Genomic DNA, 23617 nt, shown 5'->3' with positions numbered 1-23617 from the left:
TGCGTGTGCGTGTGTGCGTGCGTGCGTGTGCGTGCGTGCGTGTGCGTGCGCGAGCAGGAGGACCGCTTGTCTTGCCTGCGCCGGGAGCTGGCGTCGCTTCGAGCCCAGCGCCGGCACGAGCGGAGGGAGTTGCGGCGCGCGGAGGAGGAGGCAGCGGATGCCCGCACGCGGTTAGACGGCTTGTTGGCACTCCGACTGACGCTCCTGCCGCTTCTAGATTTGAATCCATACAAATGTACAAACACAGACTTAATTTCAACCGTGATGACGGTTACAAACTGAGTAATCATTGGAAAGATGTGATTGACCAATGCAAAAAAAGATTTGACTACACTTATTTGGCCAATCTTATTTGACAGACAACTATTACAGGTTTACCATGTTCAGTTGTTTTCTCCTTTTCACAGGTTGAGTCACAAACCGTACCTCTCCATAACAAAGGCTCACCCTCTTAAGCCTCACCTTACCATATTAATAAAAAGTGTGCCGTACTTGGCCCTTCCCCCCTCTCCAACCATTATATATACGGAGTGGTAGCTCTTGCAATCTCTCATTTACTTGATACAGCTGTCGTGGCTGTGACGGTTCCACCTGAAGACGGAAGCTTGTGTTGCCTCCGAAACGTCGTGATTTTTATTTTATTTTACTTTTATTAATTTTAATGTTTTACCTACGTGGCTTTACCGAAAAAACCTAAGAATATGGCTCCTGCTGCTGTTGTGGGGTGACTCATGCAGCCAGCTATGGCTGCAGGGTTTTGGTGGTACATGTTGTTGACGTCGTTTATTGTGAAAATTCCGTCGCAGTTCCTATGATCACTGTTTCATTGCTTTCATGGCTTTATTTTGGTGATTTTCGAAAAGTTTTTTGGTTTGGCCATGTTTGTGTTGTTGTAGTACGGAGTTGGACTGATGGCCTTAATCTAAGTTGTCTTGTGGTTGTTGTTGTTGTTTGACTTGCATCCAACTGGGATTTTTGCACACAGCGTTGGTGTACACGGTGATTTTTCTGCAATGTTTTGCTGTCTTTTCTTGGATTTTCTGTTTGCACTTTAAGATGTTTTCTTGTTCGTGTTTTTGTTTTTTGTTTGTTGCGGTTGCACCCGATTCAAGAGCCGAATGGCTCACAGGGCTACACCTAATACTTGAACTTGAACTTGAACCGGCAGAACCCTGAGCGAGGATCTGACAGTAGAGGCCACGATCCACTAGACCAGGGGTCGGCGACCTGCGGTGTAACCCATGTGAGGCTAGGCTCTAAGGGAAGCTGTCTTGGGTGTGGACCAATCAACTTCAAGGACAGTGCACATACATTATCAGAGTTGTGTTTTTTGTTTGCATTATGGCTGCAGGTATTGCGGTCTATGCAAACATGACTCCTTGTAAAAAAGGTGTCAGTTTTGTTGGCAGATAGAAGGGTAAAAAAACAATTATAATACCAGAGCCGGGGACCTAAGGCCGCGGTACCCTTGCGGCACGTGCTGCGTTCACGATGGCGTGGCAGTGCGTCCTGTGTGTGCTGTGTGTGCAGTGTGTGCTGTGTGTGCTGTGTGTGCTGTGTGTGCTGTGTGTGCAGTGTGTGCTGTGTGTGCAGTGTGTGCTGTGTGTGCTGTGTGTGCTGTGTGTGCCGTGTGTGCTGTGTGTGCCGTGTGTGCTGTGTGTGCCGTTCGTCCTGTGTGTGCTGTGTGTGCTGTGTGTGCCGTGTGTGCCGTGTGTGCTGTGTGTGCTGTGTGTGCTGTGTGTGCCGTGTGTGCTGTGTGTGCCGTTCGTCCTGTGTGTGCTGTGTGTGCTGTGTGTGCCGTGCGTCCTGTGTGTGCTGTGTGTGCTGTGTGTGCCGTGTGTGCTGTGTGTGCTGTGCGTGCTGTGTGTGCAGTGTGTCCTGTGTGTGCTGTGTGTGCTGTGTGTGCCGTTCGTCCTGTGTGTGCTGTGTGTGCTGTGTGTGCTGTGTGTGCTGTGTGTGCCGTTCGTCCTGTGTGTGCTGTGTGTGCTGTGTGTGCAGTGTGTGCAGTGTGTGCTGTGTGTGCAGTGTGTCCTGTGTGTGCTGTGTGTGCTGTGTGTGCCGTTCGTCCTGTGTGTGCTGTGTGTGCTGTGTGTGCTGTGTGTGCCGTTCGTCCTGTGTGTGCTGTGTGTGCTGTGTGTGCTGTGTGTGCTGTTCGTCCTGTGTGTGCTGTGTGTGCTGTGTGTGCTGTGTGTGCTGTGTGTGCCGTGTGTGCTGTGTGTGCAGTGTGTCCTGTGTGTGCTGTGTGTGCTGTGTGTGCCGTTCGTCCTGTGTGTGCTGTGTGTGCAGTGTGTCCTGTGTGTGCTGTGTGTGCAGTGTGTGCTGTGTGTGCTGTGTGTGCTGTGTGTGCAGTGTGTCCTGTGTGTGCTGTGTGTGCCGTTCGTCCTGTGTGTGCTGTGTGTGCAGTGTGTGCTGTGTGTGCCGTGTGTGCCGTGTGTGCCGTGTGTGCAGTGTGTGCAGTGTGTGCTGTGTGTGCTGTGTGTGCTGTGTGTGCAGTGTGTGCTGTGTGTGCAGTGTGTGCTGTGTGTGCCGTGTGTGCCGTGTGTGCAGTGTGTGCAGTGTGTGCTGTGTGTGCTGTGCGTGCAGTGTGTGCTGTGTGTGCTGTGTGTGCTGTGTGTGCTGTGTGTGCTGTGTGTGCTGTGTGTGCTGTGTGTGCAGTGTGTGCTGTGTGTGCAGTGTGTGCTGTGTGTGCTGTGTGTGCAGTGTGTGCCGTGTGTGCCGTGTGTGCAGTGTGTGCTGTGTGTGCTGTGCGTGCAGTGCGTGCAGTGCGTGCTGTGCGTGCTGTGTGTGCAGTGTGTGCTGTGTGTGCTGTGTGTGCTGTGCGTGCTGTGTGTGCTGTGTGTGCAGTGCGTGCTGTGCGTGCAGTGCGTGCTGTGCGTGCTGTGTGTGCTGTGTGTGCAGTGTGTGCTGTGTGTGCTGTGTGTGCTGTGCGTGCTGTGTGTGCTGTGTGTGCTGTGTGTGCTGTGTGTGCCGTGTGTGCCGTGTGTGCCGTGTGTGCCGTGTGTGCCGTGTGTGCAGTGTGTGCTGTGTGTGCTGTGTGTGCTGTGTGTGCTGTGTGTGCAGTGTGTGCTGTGTGTGCTGTGTGTGCTGTGTGTGCTGTGTGTGCTGTGTGTGCAGTGTGTGCAGTGTGTGCTGTGTGTGCTGTGTGTGCCGTGTGTGCCGTGTGTGCAGTGTGTGCTGTGTGTGCTGTGTGTGCTGTGTGTGCTGTGTGTGCTGTGTGTGCAGTGTGTGCTGTGTGTGCAGTGTGTGCTGTGTGTGCTGTGTGTGCCGTGTGTGCCGTGTGTGCCGTGTGTGCCGTGTGTGCCGTGTGTCCTGTGTGTGCTGTGTGTGCAGTGTGTGCAGTGTGTGCAGTGTGTGCTGTGTGTGCAGTGTGTGCAGTGTGTGCTGTGTGTGCAGTGTGTGCAGTGTGTGCTGTGTGTGCTGTGTGTGCAGTGTGTGCTGTGTGTGCAGTGTGTGCTGTGTGTGCAGTGTGTGCAGTGTGTGCTGTGTGTGCTGTGTGTGCAGTGTGTGCTGTGTGTGCAGTGTGTGCAGTGTGTGCTGTGTGTGCAGTGTGTGCAGTGTGTGCTGTGTGTGCTGTGTGTGCCGTGTGTGCAGTGTGTGCTGTGTGTGCAGTGTGTGCAGTGTGTGCTGTGTGTGCTGTGTGTGCAGTGTGTGCTGTGTGTGCTGTGTGTGCTGTGTGTGCTGTGTGTGCCGTTCGTCCTGTGTGTGCTGTGTGTGCAGTGTGTGCTGTGTGTGCAGTGTGTCCTGTGTGTGCTGTGTGTGCAGTGTGTGCTGTGTGTGCTGTGTGTGCTGTGTGTGCAGTGTGTCCTGTGTGTGCTGTGTGTGCAGTGTGTGCTGTGTGTGCTGTGTGTGCTGTGTGTGCAGTGTGTCCTGTGTGTGCCGTGTGTGCCGTGTGTGCAGTGTGTGCAGTGTGTGCAGTGTGTGCTGTGTGTGCTGTGTGTGCAGTGTGTGCCGTGTGTGCCGTGTGTGCCGTGTGTGCAGTGTGTGCAGTGTGTGCTGTGCGTGCAGTGTGTGCTGTGTGTGCTGTGTGTGCTGTGTGTGCAGTGTGTGCTGTGTGTGCTGTGTGTGCTGTGTGTGCTGTGTGTGCAGTGTGTGCTGTGTGTGCTGTGTGTGCCGTGTGTGCCGTGTGTGCAGTGTGTGCTGTGTGTGCTGTGTGTGCTGTGTGTGCTGTGTGTGCTGTGTGTGCAGTGTGTGCTGTGTGTGCAGTGTGTGCTGTGTGTGCTGTGTGTGCCGTGTGTCCTGTGTGTGCCGTGTGTGCAGTGTGTGCAGTGTGTGCAGTGTGTGCTGTGTGTGCAGTGTGTGCTGTGTGTGCAGTGTGTGCAGTGTGTGCTGTGTGTGCTGTGTGTGCAGTGTGTGCTGTGTGTGCTGTGTGTGCAGTGTGTGCAGTGTGTGCAGTGTGTGCTGTGTGTGCTGTGTGTGCAGTGTGTGCTGTGTGTGCAGTGTGTGCAGTGTGTGCTGGGTGTGCAGTGTGTGCAGTGTGTGCTGTGTGTGCTGTGTGTGCCGTGTGTGCAGTGTGTGCTGTGTGTGCAGTGTGTGCAGTGTGTGCTGTGTGTGCTGTGTGTGCAGTGTGTGCAGTGTGTGCTGTGTGTGCTGTGTGTGCAGTGTGTGCTGTGTGTGCTGTGTGTGCAGTGTGTGTCCTGTGTGTGCTGTGTGTGCTGTGTGTGCAGTGTGTCCTGTGTGTGCTGTGTGTGCAGTGTGTGCTGTGTGTGCTGTGTGTGCTGTGTGTGCAGTGTGTCCTGTGTGTGCTGTGTGTGCAGTGTGTGCTGTGTGTGCTGTGTGTGCTGTGTGTGCAGTGTGTCCTGTGTGTGCAGTGTGTGCTGTGTGTGCAGTGTGTGCTATGTGTGCTGTGTGTGCTGTGTGTGCAGTGTGTCCTGTGTGTGCAGTGTGTGCAGTGTGTGCTGTGTGTGCAGTGTGTGCAGTGTGTGCTGTGTGTGCTGTGTATGCCGTGTGTGCAGTGTGTGCTGTGTGTGCAGTGTGTGCAGTGTGTGCTGTGTGTGCTGTGTGTGCAGTGTGTGCAGTGTGTGCTGTGTGTGCTGTGTGTGCAGTGTGTGCTGTGTGTGCTGTGTGTGCAGTGTGTGTCCTGTGTGTGCTTTGTGTGCTGTGTGTGCAGTGTGTCCTGTGTGTGCTGTGTGTGCAGTGTGTGCTGTGTGTGCTGTGTGTGCTGTGTGTGCAGTGTGTCCTGTGTGTGCAGTGTGTGCTGTGTGTCCTGTGTGTGCAGTGTGTGCTGTGTGTCCTGTGTGTGCTGTGTGTCCTGTGTGTGCAGTGTGTGCTGTGTGTGCTGTGTGTGCTGTGTGTGCAGTGTGTCCTGTGTGTGCTGTGTGTGCTGTGTGTCCTGTGTGTGCTGTGTGTGCTGTGTGTGCTGTGTGTGCTGTGTGTGCTGTGTGTGCAGTGTGTCCTGTGTGTCCTGTGTGTGCAGTGTGTCCTGTGTGTGCTGTGTGTGCTGTGTGTGCTGTGTGTCCTGTGTGTGCTGTGTGTGCAGTGTGTCCTGTGTGTCCTGTGTGTGCAGTGTGTCCTGTGTGTGCTGTGTGTGCTGTGTGTCCTGTGTGTGCTGTGTGTGCAGTGTGTCCTGTGTGTCCTGTGTGTGCAGTGTGTGCCGTGTGTGCTGTGTGTGTTGTGCATGCTGTGTGTGCAGATCCTTGAAAGATCCTATCCGTAGGCTCCTCCGACAGGCGAGGCTGCATCGGCTGGGTCACGTAGCTCGCGTGCCCAGCCCAAGCAGCCGAATAGCCAGCGAGCATTCCCGCACTTCACGTGATGGCCTCACAGTGCACCTAGCCTGGCACGAGCGCTGTGGTGACGTCACCGCCGCTTAGTTGCCGTGCTGCGTGCAGCGTGTTTGATGGTGTGACTGCGTGTGCGGCGCAGGCCACGCCGCGGCGGCGGCGCACGTGGCAGCGTGGAGTCGCTGCTGCTGGAGCTGCAGGGCGAGCGTGCGCTGCTCCGGCAGCAGCAGCAGCAGGAGCAGCAGCAGCAGCAGGAGGAGGCGGTGGCGGTGGCGGGGGAGACGGAGTGCCTCGAAGAGACGCTCGCACGGCGCCGGCAGGAGCTGCGGCACGCGAACCGCCTCTTGGTGCAGGCCCACGCCGAGCTGGAGGACACGGAGAGACAGGTGCGTGGGGACACGGGTGAGAGGGAGACACGGGGACACCAGGACAGGGAGACACGGGGACAGGGAGACGCGGGGAGAGGGAGACATGGGGACAGGGAGACATGGAGACAGGGAGACATGGGGACACCAGGACACGGAGACGCGGGGAGAGGGAGACACGGGGACAGGGAGACACGGAGACACGGGGACAGGGAGACACGGAGACAGGGAGGCACGAGGTCATGGGGTCACTTGGACACAGGGTCACGGGACACAGACACGAGGTCATGGGGTCACAAGGACACGGGGTCATGGGGCCACAGGGGGGACACGTTTGGGACACCACGTGACCGTGGCGCCCCCTGCAGGCTCAGGACGCGTCCCGCTGGTGCGCGGAGGCGCAGCAGCGGCTGGAGGAGACGCGCGCCGACCTGGCGGAGACGGAGCGGCGTGTGGCCGACAGCGCCGGCAGGCTCCTGCACTCCGACAAGCAGCTGCGGTGAGGAGCGCAGCCGTGATGATGGTGGTGGTGGTGGTGTTGTTGGTGATGGTGGTGATGATGATGGCGGTGATGATGATGGTGGCGGTGATGATGATGGTGGTGGTGGTGTTGGCGATGGTGATGATGATGGTGGCGGTGATGATGATGGTGGTAATGATGATGATGGAGGTAATGTTGGTGATGGTGATGATGATGGTGATGATGACAGTGGTGGTGATGATGATGATGGTGGTGGTGTTGGTGATGGTGATGATGATGGTGGCGGTGATGATGTTGGTGGTGGTGGTAATGTTGGTGATGGTGATGATGATGGTGGCGGTGATGATGATGATGATGGAGGTAATGTTGGTGGTGGTGATGATGATGATGATGGTGGTGATGATGATGATGATGGTGGGGGTAATGTTGGTGATGGTGATGATGATGGTGGCGGTGATGATTGATGGTGGTGGTGGTGGTGGTGTTAGTGATGGTGATGATGATGGTGGCGGTGATGATGATGATGGTGGTGGTGTTGGTGATGGTGATGATGATGGTGGCGGTGATGATGATGATGATGATGCAGGTTTTGATGGTGGCAGTACTGGTGGTGATGATGGTCGCGGCGGTGGTGGTACGACTGACAATGATGGTGACGATGGCAGTACTGTTGGTGATGATGGTCGCGGCGGTGGTGGTACTACAGACAATGATGGTGACGATGGCAGTAATGGTGGTGGTGGCGGTGGTGTGCAGGGCGGTGCAGGTGCAGCTGGTGGACGCAGCGCGGCGCCGTGGGGAGCAGGAGCGTGTGCTGGCGCAGGTGAGCGCCGTGGTGCAGGACAGGGACGAGAGATTCACGGCGCTGACTCAGCAGATCGCAGGCTCCGAGCACCGGTGAGAGGCCCGCCGGGGCACACGCAGAGACACGTCACTCACACGCAGAGACACGGGAGTCACACGCAGAGACACGTCACTCACACGCAGAGACACGGGAGTCACACGCAGAGACACGGGAGTCACACGCAGAGACACGTCACTCACACGCAGAGACACGGGAGTCACACGCAGAGACACGTCACTCACACGCAGAGACACGGGAGTCACACGCAGAGACACGTCACTCACACGCAGAGACACGTCACTCACACGCAGAGACACGTCACTCACACACAGAGACACGTCACTCACACGCAGAGACACGTCACTCACACATAGAGACACGTCACTCACACATAGAGACACGTCACTCACACGCAGAGACACGTCACTCACACACAGAGACACGTCACTCACACGCAGAGACACGGGAGTCACACACAGAGACACGTCACTCACACACAGAGACACGTCACTCACACGCAGAGACACGTCACTCACACGCAGAGACACGGCACTCACACACAGAGACACGTCACTCACACGCAGAGACACGTCACTCACACACAGAGACACGTCACTCACACGCAGAGACACGTCACTCACACGCAGAGACACGTCACTCACACGCAGAGACACGTCACTCACACGCAGAGACACGACACTCACACACAGAGACACGGCACTCACACGCAGAGACACGTCACTCACACGCAGAGACACGTCACTCACACGCAGAGACACGACACTCACACACAGAGACACGACACTCACACGCAGAGACACGGCACTCACACGCAGAGACACGTCACTCACACGCAGAGACACGTCACTCACACGCAGAGACACGTCACTCACACGCAGAGACACGTCACTCACACGCAGAGACACGTCACTCACACGCAGAGACACGTCACTCACACGCAGAGACACGTCACTCACACGCAGAGACACGTCACTCACACGCAGAGACACGACACTCACACGCAGAGACACGGCACTCACACGCAGAGACACGACACTCACACGCAGAGACACGACACTCACACGCAGAGACACGTCACTCACACGCAGAGACACGTCACTCACACGCAGAGACACGTCACTCACACACAGAGACACGACACTCACACGCAGAGACACGTCACTCACACAGAGACACGGCACTCACACGCAGAGACACGTCACTCACACGCAGAGACACGTCACTCACACACAGAGACACGACACTCACACGCAGAGACACGACACTCACACACAGAGACACGTCACTCACACGCAGAGACACGTCACTCACACACAGAGACACGACACTCACACACAGAGACACGTCACTCACACAGAGACACGTCACTCACACGCAGAGACACGACACTCACACACAGAGACACGACACTCACACGCAGAGACACGGCACTCACACGCAGAGACACGTCACTCACACGCAGAGACACGTCACTCACACGCAGAGACACGTCACTCACACGCAGAGACACGTCACTCACACGCAGAGACACGTCACTCACACGCAGAGACACGTCACTCACACGCAGAGACACGTCACTCACACGCAGAGACACGTCACTCACACGCAGAGACACGACACTCACACGCAGAGACACGGCACTCACACGCAGAGACACGACACTCACACGCAGAGACACGACACTCACACGCAGAGACACGTCACTCACACGCAGAGACACGTCACTCACACGCAGAGACACGTCACTCACACACAGAGACACGACACTCACACGCAGAGACACGTCACTCACACAGAGACACGGCACTCACACGCAGAGACACGACACTCACACAGAGACACGGCACTCACACGCAGAGACACGTCACTCACACGCAGAGACACGTCACTCACACACAGAGACACGACACTCACACGCAGAGACACGACACTCACACACAGAGACACGTCACTCACACGCAGAGACACGTCACTCACACACAGAGACACGACACTCACACACAGAGACACGTCACTCACACAGAGACACGTCACTCACACGCAGAGACACGACACTCACACAGAGACACGGCACTCACACGCAGAGACACGTCACTCACACGCAGAGACACGTCACTCACACGCAGAGACACGACACTCACACGCAGAGACACGTCACTCACACGCAGAGACACGTCACTCACACGCAGAGACACGTCACTCACACACAGAGACACGTCACTCACACACAGAGACACGACACTCACACGCAGAGACACGTCACTCACACACAGAGACACGACACTCACACGCAGAGACACGACACTCACACACAGAGACACGTCACTCACACGCAGAGACACGTCACTCACACGCAGAGACACGTCACTCACACGCAGAGACACGTCACTCACACACAGAGACACGACACTCACACGCAGAGACACGACACTCACACGCAGAGACACGTCACTCACACGCAGAGACACGTCACTCACACGCAGAGACACGTCACTCACACACAGAGACACGACACTCACACGCAGAGACACGACACTCACACACAGAGACACGACACTCACACGCAGAGACACGTCACTCACACACAGAGACACGACACTCACACGCAGAGACACGACACTCACACACAGAGACACGTCACTCACACGCAGAGACACGTCACTCACACACAGAGACACGACACTCACACGCAGAGACACGTCACTCACACACAGAGACACGACACTCACACGCAGAGACACGTCACTCACACACAGAGACACGACACTCACACGCAGAGACACGACACTCACACGCAGAGACACGACACTCACACACAGAGACACGACACTCACACGCAGAGACACGTCACTCACACACAGAGACACGACACTCACACGCAGAGACACGTCACTCACACACAGAGACACGACACTCACACGCAGAGACACGACACTCACACACAGAGACACGTCACTCACACGCAGAGACACGTCACTCACACACAGAGACACGACACTCACACGCAGAGACACGTCACTCACACGCAGAGACACGTCACTCACACACAGAGACACGTCACTCATACACAGAGACACGGGAGTCACACGCAGAGACACGTCACTCACACGCAGAGACACGTCACTCACACGCAGAGACACGTCACTCACACGCAGAGACACGTCACTCACACGCAGAGACACGTCACTCACACGCAGAGACACGTCACTCACACGCAGAGACACGTCACTCACACGCAGAGACACGTCACTCACACACAGAGACACGACACTCACACGCAGAGACACGACACTCACACGCAGAGACACGTCACTCACACGCAGAGACACGTCACTCACACGCAGAGACACGTCACTCACACACAGAGACACGACACTCACACGCAGAGACACGTCACTCACACACAGAGACACGTCACTCACACGCAGAGACACGTCACTCACACACAGAGACACGTCACTCACGCAGAGACACGTCACTCACACACAGAGACACGTCACTCACACACAGAGACACGTCACTCACACGCAGAGACACGTCACTCACACGCAGAGACACGTCACTCACACGCAGAGACACGTCACTCACACGCAGAGACACGTCACTCACACGCAGAGACACGTCACTCACACGCAGAGACACGTCACTCACACGCAGAGACACGTCACTCACACGCAGAGACACGGCACTCACACACAGAGACACGTCACTCACACGCAGAGACACGTCACTCACACGCAGAGACACGTCACTCACACACAGAGACACGGCACTCACACACAGAGACACGTCACTCACACGCAGAGACACGTCACTCACACACAGAGACACGTCACTCACACACAGAGACACGTCACTCACACGCAGAGACACGACACTCACACAGAGACACGTCACTCACACGCAGAGACACGTCACTCACACGCAGAGACACGTCACTCACACGCAGAGACACGTCACTCACACGCAGAGACACGTCACTCACACGCAGAGACACGTCACTCACACACAGAGACACGTCACTCACACGCAGAGACACGTCACTCACACAGAGACACGTCACTCACACGCAGAGACACGTCACTCACACACAGAGACACGTCACTCACACACAGAGACACGGGAGTCACACACAGAGACACGTCACTCACACGCAGAGACACGTCACTCACACGCAGAGACACGTCACTCACACACAGAGACACGTCACTCACACACAGAGACACGTCACTCACACACAGAGACACGTCACTCACACACAGAGACACGGGAGTCACACACAGAGACACGTCACTCACACGCAGAGACACGTCACTCACACACAGAGACACGTCACTCACACACAGAGACACGTCACTCACACACAGAGACACGGGAGTCACACACAGAGACACGTCACTCACACGCAGAGACACGTCACTCACACGCAGAGACACGTCACTCACACACAGAGACACGTCACTCACACACAGAGACACGTCACTCACACACAGAGACACGTCACTCACACACAGAGACACGTCACTCACACACAGAGACACGTCACTCACACACAGAGACACGGGAGTCACACACAGAGACACGTCACTCACACGCAGAGACACGTCACTCACACGCAGAGACACGTCACTCACACACAGAGACACGTCACTCACACGCAGAGACACGTCACTCACACACAGAGACACGTCACTCACACACAGAGACACGTCACTCACACGCAGAGACACGTCACTCACACAGAGACACGTCACTCACACGCAGAGACACGTCACTCACACGCAGAGACACGTCACTCACACGCAGAGACACGTCACTCACACACAGAGACACGTCACTCACACGCAGAGACACGTCACTCACACACAGAGACACGTCACTCACACGCAGAGACACGTCACTCACACACAGAGACACGACACTCACACGCAGAGACACGTCACTCACACGCAGAGACACGTCACTCACACACAGAGACACGTCACTCACACACAGAGACACGTCACTCACACACAGAGACACGTCACTCACACGCAGAGACACGTCACTCACACGCAGAGACACGTCACTCACACACAGAGACACGTCACTCACACGCAGAGACACGTCACTCACACGCAGAGACACGTCACTCACACGCAGAGACACGTCACTCACACACAGAGACACGACACTCACACACAGAGACACGTCACTCACACGCAGAGACATGTCACTCACACGCAGAGACACGGCTCTCACACACAGAGACATGTCACTCACACACAGAGACACGTCACTCACACACAGAGACACGTCACTCACACGCAGAGACACGTCACTCACACACAGAGACACGTCACTCACACACAGAGACACGTCACTCACACGCAGAGACACGTCACTCACACGCAGAGACACGTCACTCACACGCAGAGACACGTCACTCACACACAGAGACACGACACTCACACACAGAGACACGTCACTCACACACAGAGACATGTCACTCACACGCAGAGACACGGCTCTCACACACAGAGACATGTCACTCACACGCAGAGACACGTCACTCACACACAGAGACATGTCACTCACACGCAGAGACACGTCACTCACACGCAGAGACACGGCTCTCACACGCAGAGACACGTCACTCACACACAGAGACATGTCACTCACACACAGAGACATGTCACTCACACGCAGAGACACGTCACTCACACACAGAGACACGGCTCTCACACGCAGAGACACGTCACTCACACACAGAGACACGTCACTCACACGCAGAGACACGTCACTCACACGCAGAGACACGACACTCACACACAGAGACACGTCACTCACACACAGAGACACGTCACTCACACACAGAGACACGACACTCACACACAGAGACACGACACTCACACACAGAGACACGTCACTCACACGCAGAGACACGTCACTCACACGCAGAGACACGTCACTCACACACAGAGACACGTCACACACACGCAGAGACACGTCACTCACACGCAGAGACACGACACTCACACACAGAGACACGTCACTCACACACAGAGACACGTCACTCACACACAGAGACACGTCACTCACACACAGAGACACGTCACTCACACACAGAGACACGTCACTCACACGCAGAGACACGTCACTCACACACAGAGACACGTCACTCACACGCAGAGACACGTCACTCACACGCAGAGACACGACACTCACACACAGAGACACGTCACTCACACACAGAGACACGACACTCACACACAGAGACGCGTCACTCACACGCAGAGACACGTCACTCACACACAGAGACACGACACTCACACACAGAGACACGACACTCACACACAGAGACACGACACTCACACGCAGAGACACGTCACTCACACGCAAAGACACGTCACTCACACACAGAGACACGTCACTCACACACAGAGACACGACACTCACACACAGAGACACGACACTCACACACAGAGACACGACACTCACACACAGAGACAAGTCACTCACACGCAGAGACACGGCACTCACACACAGAGACACGTCACTCACACGCAGAGACACGTCACTCACACGCAGAGACACGTCACTCACACGCAGAGACACGTCACTCACACGCAGAGACACGTCACTCACACGCAGAGACACGTCACTCACACACAGAGACACGACACTCACACGCAGAGACACGTCACTCACACACAGAGACACGTCACTCACACGCAGAGACACGTCACTCACACGCAGAGACACGTCACTCACACACAGAGACACGACACTCACACGCAGAGACACGTCACTCACACACAGAGACACGTCACTCACACACAGAGACACGACACTCACACACAGAGACACGTCACTCACACACAGAGACACGACACTCACACACAGAGACACGTCACTCACACGCAGAGACACGACACTCACACACAGAGACACGTCACTCACACGCAGAGACACGACACTCACACACAGAGACACGTCACTCACACGCAGAGACACGACACTCACACACAGAGACACGTCACTCACACGCAGAGACACGACACTCACACGCAGAGACACGTCACTCACACGCAGAGACACGTCACTCACACGCAGAGACACGACACTCACACACAGAGACACGACACTCACACGCAGAGACACGTCACTCACACACAGAGACACGTCACTCACACACAGAGACACGACACTCACACGCAGAGACACGTCACTCACACACAGAGACACGTCACTCACACACAGAGACACGTCACTCACACACAGAGACACGACACTCACACGCAGAGACACGACACTCACACACAGAGACACGTCACTCACACGCAGAGACACGACACTCACACACAGAGACACGACACTCACACACAGAGACACGACACTCACACACAGAGACACGTCACTCACACACAGAGACACGGCACTCACACACAGAGACACGACACTCACACACAGAGACACGTCACTCACACACAGAGACACGGCACTCACACACAGAGACACGACACTCACACACAGAGACACGTCACTCACACACAGAGACACGACACTCACACACAGAGACACGTCACTCACACGCAGAGACACGACACTCACACGCAGAGACACGTCACTCACACGCAGAGACACGACACTCACACGCAGAGACACGACACTCACACACAGAGACACGACACTCACACGCAGAGACACGACACTCACACACAGAGACACGGCACTCACACACAGAGACACGACACTCACACACAGAGACACGTCACTCACACACAGAGACACGTCACTCACACATAGAGACACGTCACTCACACGCAGAGACACGTCACTCACACACAGAGACACGTCACTCACACGCAGAGACACGGGAGTCACACACAGAGACACGTCACTCACACACAGAGACACGTCACTTACACGCAGAGACACGACACTCACACACAGAGACACGTCACTCACACGCAGAGACACGGGAGTCACACACAGAGACACGTCACTCACACACAGAGACACGTCACTCACACGCAGAGACACGTCACTCACACACAGAGACACGTCACTCACACGTAGAGACACGTCACTCACACGCAGAGACACCTGAATCTCCGTGCTGCTGCGCCAGGCTGGAGGAGCTGCGCGAGGAGACGGTGCGGGCTGAGCAGGAGCGAGCCGAGGGGCAGGCGGCGCTCAGCGAGCTGCAGGCGGCGCTGCACACGCACCACACGGCGCTGCACGGCCTGCATCAGGAGGTGACGTGGCCCTCAAACGCTCACTCACTCGCTCATATTCTTAGTTTTTTTCGGTAAAGTCACGTAGGTAAAATTTTTAAATTAATAAAAGTAAAATAAAAATGAAATAAAATCACGACGTTTCGGAGGCAACACAAGCTTCCGTCTTCAGGTGGAACCGTCACAGCACGATAGCTGTATCAAGTAAGATAAACTGTGTTCTTGGAATGTATCTTTACTTGATACAGCAAGCGTGCTGTGACGGTTCCACCTGAAGACGGAGACTTGTGTTGCCTCCGAAACGTCGTGATTTTTATTTTATTTTTATTTTATTTTTATTAATTTTAACTTTTTTACCTTCATGACTTTACCGAAAAAACTTAAGAATATCGTGTTCTATATCTTGTCAAGGCAAAGTACGGGACCCGTACTTTCAAGGGCCCCGTGCTAAATTCTTTGAAGCTATAAATTCCGGTTCACTGATTCTGCACTTGCTCTATTACTATAGTACTGGACCGCCTTCAGCTTTTACAAACGACTGGGTGTTTAAGGTTAGCGATTAGTCGTATTATCTGGCTGTATTGCAATTGAAAAAATGCAATTACTTTACTGTGCAAGTAAGAAATGTGTTTTAATATTTATGTGTTTTTTTTTAAATTTAGGGCCCCTTTCTAACCTATGCTACAGGGCCCGCACTGGTAGTATCAGAATCTGTATTGACGCTGGACAAATCCGATGAGCTGTTAAGCTCTTTTTCACAGATGTGCAGTCGGGTCGGGTCAAAAGGTTACGACAAACAAAAAAAACACGATCGGAGTGCAAAGTTTAGGAAAGATAAACAAATCGCCGATAATAAAAAAAAAATATTTTACCCACCGATTTGAAGCTTTCGTGACTGCAGGGATTCATCTTCTTGGTTCTTTCGGTAAAGTCACGTAGAAGGGAAATAATGAAATAATAAAAATATAAAACAATAAAATTCTCACGACGTTTCGATTGCAACACAAACAATCATCATCAGGTGTGAAAACCACAGCAAGACAATTTAGATTTGAAGCTTTCGTGACTGCAGGGATTCATCTTCTTGGTTCTTTCGGTAAAGTCACGTAGAAGGGAAATAATAAAATAATACAAATTAAACAATACAATTCTCACGACGTTTCGGCCACAACGCAAGCAGCCGTCCTCAGGTGAAGAACAATTCAGACGCTGTCTCCCCGACAGACCTGCTCTCCACCTGAGGACGGCTGCTTGCGTTGTGGCCGAAACGTCGTGAGAATTATTTTCTCGTGTTTTATTTTTATTATTTTATTATTTCCATTCTACGTGACTTTACCGAAAGAACCAAGAACATTCATATTTTACCAACCGTTATGCTGCCACCTCGCATGGGCATTGAACCCGGTGCCCCCCCCCCCGTCTCCTCCAATCCCATGACCCTCTCCCCCTGCCCCCCCCCCTGCCTCCCCCAATCCCATGACCCTCTCCCCCTGCCCCCCCCCTGCCTCCCCCAATCCCATGACCCTCTCCCCCTGCCCCCCCCCTGTCTCCTCCAATCCCATGACCCTCTCCCCCTGCCCCCCCCCTGCCTCCCCCAATCCCATGACCCTCTCCCCCTGCCCCCCCCCTGTGTCCCCCAATCCCATGACCCTCTCCCCCTGCCCCCCCCCTGTGTCCCCCAATCCCATGACCCTCTCCCCCTGCCCCCCCCCCTGCCTCCTCCAATCCCATGACCCTCTCCCCCTGCCCCCCCCCTGCCTCCTCCAATCCCATGACCCTCTCCCCCTGCCCCCCCCTGCCTCCTCCAATCCCATGACCCTCTCCCCCTGCCCCCCCCCTGCCTCCCCCAATCCCATGACCCTCTCCCCCTGCCCCCCCCCTGCCTCCCCCAATCCCATGACCCTCTCCCCCTGCCCCCCCCCTGTGTCCCCCAATCCCATGACCCTCTCCCCCTGCCCCCCCCCCTGTGTCCCCCAATCCCATGACCCTCTCCCCCTGCCCCCCCCCCCCCCCCCCGTCGTGCTCCCACAGCTGGAGGCGGCACGGGGCCTGCAGGCGGAGCTGGCGCGCGAGCTGGGGCGACGGCGCGTGGAGCAGCGGCTGGAGCAGCAGCGTGTGGAGGAGAGGCGCCGGGAGCTGGCGCTGGCGCTCGCCCAGGGCGAGAGGGAGGCCGCGGAGAGACGCTCGCTGATTCGCGTCCGTCCTGCACCACGGCACCCTGCACCCTACACCCTGCACCACGGCACCCTGCACCCTACACCCTGCACCACGGCACCCTGCACTACGACACCCTGCACCACGGCACCCTGCACCACGGCACTCTGCACTACGGCACCCTGCACCCTACACCCTGCACCACGGCACCCTGCACTACGACACCCTGCACTACGACACCCTGCACCACGGCACCCTGCACCACGGCACTCTGCACTACGGCACCCTGCACCCTACACCCTGCACCACGGCACCCTGCACTACGACACCCTGCACTACGACACCCTGCACCCTACACCCTGCACCACGACACCCTGCACCACGGCACCCTGCACCCTACACCCTGCACCACGGCACCCTGCACTACGACACCCTGCACTACGACACCCTGCACCCTGCACCCTGCACCACGGCACCCTGCACCACGGCACCCTGCACCACGGCACCCTGCACCCTGCACCCTGCACCACGGCACCCTGCACCACGGCACCCTGCACCACGGCACCCTGCACCACGGCACCCTGCACCCTGCACCCTGCACCACGACACCCTGCACCACGGCACCCTGCACCACGGCACCCTGCACCACGGCACCCTGCACCCTGCACCACGGCACCCTGCACTACGGCACCCTGCACCACGACACCCTGCAATACGGCACCCTGCACCACGACACCCTGCACCCTGCAGCCTAGCACCCTGCACCACGGCACCCTGCACCCTGCACCCTGCACCCTGCACCACGACACCCTGCAATACGACACCCTGCATCGTGCACCGCAACACCCTGTGTGTGTATTCCCGTGTCTCTGTGTGCGTGTGTGTGTATGCCCATGTCTGTATCTCTGTGTACCCATGTCTGTGTCTCTGTGTACCCATGTCTCTGTGTGAGTGTGTGTGTATACCCATGTCTGTGTGTGTACACCCATGTCTCTGTGTGAGTGTGTGTGTATACCCATGTCTGTGTGTGTACACCCATGTCTCTGTGTGAGTGTGTGTGTACACCCATGTCTGTGTCTCTGTACACCCATGTCTCTGTGTGAGTGTAGGAGAGCCGTGAGGAGCTGGAATCCCTGTCTGCCCGCCAGCTCGACCTGCAGCAGCAGGTGGCCGAGCTGCAGCTGCAGGCGGCGCGTCTGCAGCTGCAGGGCGAGCAGCAGCGCGAGACGCAAGCGGCGCTCACCGCTCGCTCCGCCGGTGAGATGGTGGGACACACACGTGTCGGTGTGTGTGTGTGTGTGTGTCTCTGTGTGTGTGTGCGTCAGTAGGGGGCACAGGTGGTGCATCGGCCAGTCATCTCAGTCGACCCGTGGCACCTGCTGGGTCTGCCCTGTGACCTCCTGCCAGCGGGCGTTCGACACTTCACGTGGCCTTAACGTGCACGTGGCCTGGCACAAGCGCCGTGGTGACGTCACCGCCACTTAGTGGCGAATGGCGGTTGTTGTTGTGCATCAGTGGGGAGCGGTAGTGTAGCGGTTAGCGCGCTGCGCTATGAACCCGGTGACCCGAGTTCGATTCCCGCTCACGGCCAACACCGGTGACGATTATCTGAACCGGTCCTGGGCCTCCCCTAGGTTGACTCAGCCTCAATTGAATACATAGTGTGGTGTGTAAACGTCGCCACTAGGGAGACAAAGGAGGTCGGGCGTGGTGCTGGCCACCCACCCCCTCGTGTGCCGTTCTGACCTTCATAGGTGCTCGCTAACAACATTGTGTAATAAAGGTCGTTGAGGCGACTTCTGGAATCCGTCCTTTATTCAACTTGTATTACAGCTTCCCTTCACACTGATGACAGGCAGCGTGAGAGGGACAGAGAGAGAGAGAGACGCACGTAGCCACGTGGCAACCCGGAGCCCCGCTCCCACGTGGCCCCCTTCCTCTGTTCGTTCCCGTTCTGACCACGTGTCGTTCGTCTCCACCCCTATTTAATACCCGGGTCACGTGGTACGTTTCCACCAATCCTGGTTAGCCTCCATGGAATATTCCAGGCTCCCTCGTAGGCTCCCGGGACCACGCCCCTGACTCGTCTCCCCATTGGCTGTGGCTAAAGCCAGCAGAACCAATCATCTACTTGCAGATGTCACCTTCCCATTACGTCAGGGCCACGCCCCTGACTCGTCCCCCCATTGGCTGTGGCTAAAGCCAGCAGAACCAATCCTCTACTTACAGATGTCACCTTCCCATTACGTCAGGGCCACGCCCCTGACTCGTCCCCCCATTGGCTGTGGCTAAAGCCAGCAGAACCAATCATCTACTTACAGATGTCACCTTCCCATTACGTCAGGGCCACGCCCCTGACTCGTCCCCCCATTGGCTGTGGCTAAAGCCAGCAGAACCAATCATCTACTTACAGATGTCACCTTCCCATTACGTCAGGGCCACGCCCCTGACTCGTCCCCCCATTGGCTGTGGCTAAAGCCAGCAGAACCAATCATCTACTTACAGATGTCACCTTCCCATTACGTCAGGGCCACGCCCCTGACTCGTCCCCCCATTGGCTGTGGCTAAAGCCAGCAGAACCAATCCTCTACTTACAGATGTCACCTTCCCGTTAACGTCAGGGCCACGCCCCCAGGCTTCCCCCCATTGGCTATAGACCAGGACCGGCAGAGCCAATCATCATGACGAGTTGTGATGTGATACGTCATTGAGCCGGATATATCCTCACATTACACTTGCACCAGCAGTGTTTTAAGGCTACACGGGGGATCTTTGGCTGTGTGCGTGCCTGTGCGTGTGGCTGTTGGCTGTAGAGCTGGACTCCGTGACGGGGTCTCTGCGTGTGGAGGAGGAGGCTCTGAACCAGCTCCGCCTGCAGCAGCGCCAGAGACAGGAGGAGCTCCAGACTGTGCAGGCCAGCTCACTGGAGGTGCCCCTTCCAGCCCTGCCCCCCTCCCAGCCCTGCCCCCCTCTCCCAGCCCTGCCCCCCTCTCCCAGCCCTGCCCCCCTCTCCCAGCCCTGCCCCCCTCTCCCAGCCCTGCCCCCCCTCCCAGCCCTGTCCCCCTCTCCCAGCCCTGCCTCCCTCCCAGCCCTGCCCCCCTCCCAGCCCTGCCCCCCTCTCCCAGCCCTGTCCCCCTCTCCCAGCCCTGCCCCCCTCTCCCAGCCCTGTCCCCCTCTCCCAGCCCTGCCCCCCTCCCAGCCCTGTCCCCCTCTCCCAGCCCTGCCCCCCTCTCCCAGCCCTGCCCCCCTCTCCCAGCCCTGCCCCCCTCTCCCAGCCCTGCCCCCCTCCCAGCCCTGTCCCCCTCTCCCAGCCCTGCCCCCCTCCCAGCCCTGCCCCCCTCTCCCAGCCCTGTCCCCCTCTCCCAGCCCTGCCCCCCTCTCCCAGCCCTGCCCCCCTCTCCCAGCCCTGTCCCCCTCTCCCAGCCCTGTCCCCCTCTCCCAGCCCTGCCCCCCTGCCAGCCCTGCTCCCCTCCCAGCCCTGCCCCCCTCTCCCAGCCCTGCCCCCCTCCCAGCCCTGTCCCCCTCTCCCAGCCCTGCCCCCCTCCCAGCCCTGCCCCCCTCCCAGCCCTGCCCCCCTCTCCCAGCCCTGCCCCCCTCTCCCAGCCCTGCCCCCCTCCCAGCCCTGCCCCCCTCCCAGCTCTGCCCCCCTCTCCCAGCCCTGCCCGCCTCCCAGCCCTGCCCCCCTCCCAGCCCTGCCCCCCTCCCAGCCCTGCCCCCCTCTCCCAGCCCTGCACCCCTCTCCCAGCCCAGCCCCTCACATCCTTAGACTTGATATTAATGTTGGCGACGGTGGCAATATAAGTGGTGGTGGTGATGATGGTGTTTTTGATCTTGGTTATGACAATGATTGTGATGATAATGGCTGTGTGAAGACCGATTCCTCTCCCTGCCCCCTCAACTCTTCCTCCTCCTCCTCCCCTTTCTTCTCCCCCTCCACACTCCCCTCCTCCTCCTCCCCCTCCCCCTCACCCCCTCACTCCCCCTCACTCCCCTCCTCCTCACTCCCCTCCTCCTCCTCCCCCTCACTCCCCTCCTCCTCCCCCTCACTCCCCTCTCCCTCCCCCTCACTCCCCCCTCACTCCCCTCCTCCTCCCCCTCACCCCCTCCTCCCCCTCCCCCTCACCCCCTCCTCCTCCCCCTCACTCCCCTCCTCCTCACCCCGCCGCCTCCGCAGGCGCGTGTGGCCCTGGAGAGCGTGCTAGTGGCGAGTAGGCGTGAGCGCTCCGAGCTGGAGCGCCTGCAGCAGCTGGCGCGGTGCGAGCGCGAGGCCGGGGAGCGGCGGCGTCGCGAGGCCGAGCTGGAAGCGGCGGAGGAGGCGGCGAGGGCCCAGGGGGAGGCACGCGACGCGCAGACCGCACTGGCGCACACGCAGGGGTGGGTGGCGCACACGCAGGGGTGGGTGGCGCACACGCAGGGGCGGGTGGGGAGTGATGCAGTGAGTGTGGCCGGGAGGGGCTCCGTGCGTAGTTTGTGTGGCGGTGTTGGGCCGTGTGTGGTTTGTGTGGCGGTGTTGGTCCGTGTGTGGTTTGTGTGGCGGTGTTGGTCCGTGTGTGGTTTGTGTGGCGGTGTTGGTCCGTGTGTGGTTTGTGTGGCGGTGTTGGTCCGTGCGTGGTTTGTGTGCCGGTGTTGGTCCGTGTGTGGTTTGTGTGGCGGTGTTGGGCCGTGCGTGGTTTGTGTGGCGGTGTTGGTCCGTGTGTGGTTTGTGTGGCGGTGTTGGTCCGTGCGTGGTTTGTGTGGCGGTGTTGGTCCGTGTGTGGTTTGTGTGGCGGTGTTGGGCCGTGTGTGGTTTGTGTGGGGGTGTTGGTCCGTGTGTGGTTTGTGTGGCGGTGTTGGTCCGTGTGTGGTTTGTGTGGCGGTGTTGGTCCGTGTGTGGTTTGTGTGCCGGTGTTGGTCCGTGTGTTGTTTGTGTGGCGGTGTTGGTCCGTGTGTGGTTTGTGTGGCGGTGTTGGTCCGTGCGTGGTTTGTGTGCCGGTGTTGGTCCGTGTGTGGTTTGTGTAGCGGTGTTGGTCCGTGTGTGGTTTGTGTGGCGGTGTTGGTCCGTGCGTGGTTTGTGTGGCGGTGTTGGTCCGTGCGTGGTTTGTGTGGCGGTGTTGGTCCGTGCGTGGTTTGTGTGGCGGTGTTGGTCCGTGCGTGGTTTGTGTGGCGGTGTTGGTCCGTGCGTGGTTTGTGTGACGGTGTTGGTCCGTGTGTGGTTTGTGTGACGGTGTTGGTCCGTGCGTGGTTTGTGTGACGGTGTTGGTCGGTGCGTGGTTTGTGTGACGGTGTTGGTCCGTGCGTGGTTTGTGTGGCGGTGTTGGTCCGTGCGTGGTTTGTGTGACGGTGTTGGTCCGTGCGTGGTTTGTGTGACGGTGTTGGTCCGTGCGTGGTTTGTGTGGCGGTGTTGGTCGGTGCGTGGTTTGTGTGACGGTGTTGGTCCGTGCGTGGTTTGTGTGACGGTGTTGGTCCGTGCGTGGTTTGTGTGACGGTGTTGGTCCGTGCGTGGTTTGTGTGACGGTGTTGGTCCGTGCGTGGTTTGTGTGACGGTGTTGGTCCGTGCGTGGTTTGTGTGACGGTGTTGGTCCGTGCGTGGTTTGTGTGACGGTGTTGGTCCGTGCGTGGTTTGTGTGACGGTGTTGGTCGGTGTGTGGTTTGTGTGACGGTGTTGGTCCGTGCGTGGTTTGTGTGGCGGTGTTGGTCCATGCGTGGTTTGTATGACGGTGTTGATCCGTGCGTGGTTTGTGTGACGGTGTTGGTCCGTGTGTGGTTTGTGTGACGGTGTTGGTCCGTGTGTGGTTTGTGTAGCGGTGTTGGTCGGTGCGTGGTTTGTGTGGCGG

The 23617-nt window shown here is 57.4% G+C and overlaps 1 protein-coding gene across 1 annotated transcript in view; it reads left to right on the top strand.

Moving 5' to 3' along the window:
• Positions 1 to 23617, top strand: part of LOC144951235 (uncharacterized) — a 129991-nt gene that overhangs the window by 74947 nt on the left and 31427 nt on the right. The window contains exons 24-32 of the mRNA XM_078881385.1: positions 58 to 170; positions 5863 to 6106; positions 6454 to 6584; positions 7323 to 7463; positions 15545 to 15671; positions 17682 to 17846; positions 18914 to 19061; positions 20618 to 20733; positions 21979 to 22178. Of these exons, the coding sequence (XP_078737511.1) occupies positions 58 to 170; positions 5863 to 6106; positions 6454 to 6584; positions 7323 to 7463; positions 15545 to 15671; positions 17682 to 17846; positions 18914 to 19061; positions 20618 to 20733; positions 21979 to 22178 (1385 nt within the window). The remainder of the gene's footprint in view (positions 1 to 57; positions 171 to 5862; positions 6107 to 6453; positions 6585 to 7322; positions 7464 to 15544; positions 15672 to 17681; positions 17847 to 18913; positions 19062 to 20617; positions 20734 to 21978; positions 22179 to 23617) is intronic.

This window comes from Lampetra fluviatilis, chromosome 61, assembly GCF_964198595.1.
Source record: "Lampetra fluviatilis chromosome 61, kcLamFluv1.1, whole genome shotgun sequence".
NCBI lineage: Eukaryota > Metazoa > Chordata > Hyperoartia > Petromyzontiformes > Petromyzontidae > Lampetra > Lampetra fluviatilis.
The sequence above is the reverse complement of the archived record's forward strand: the minus strand, read 5'-3'. Positions and strand labels throughout refer to the sequence as shown.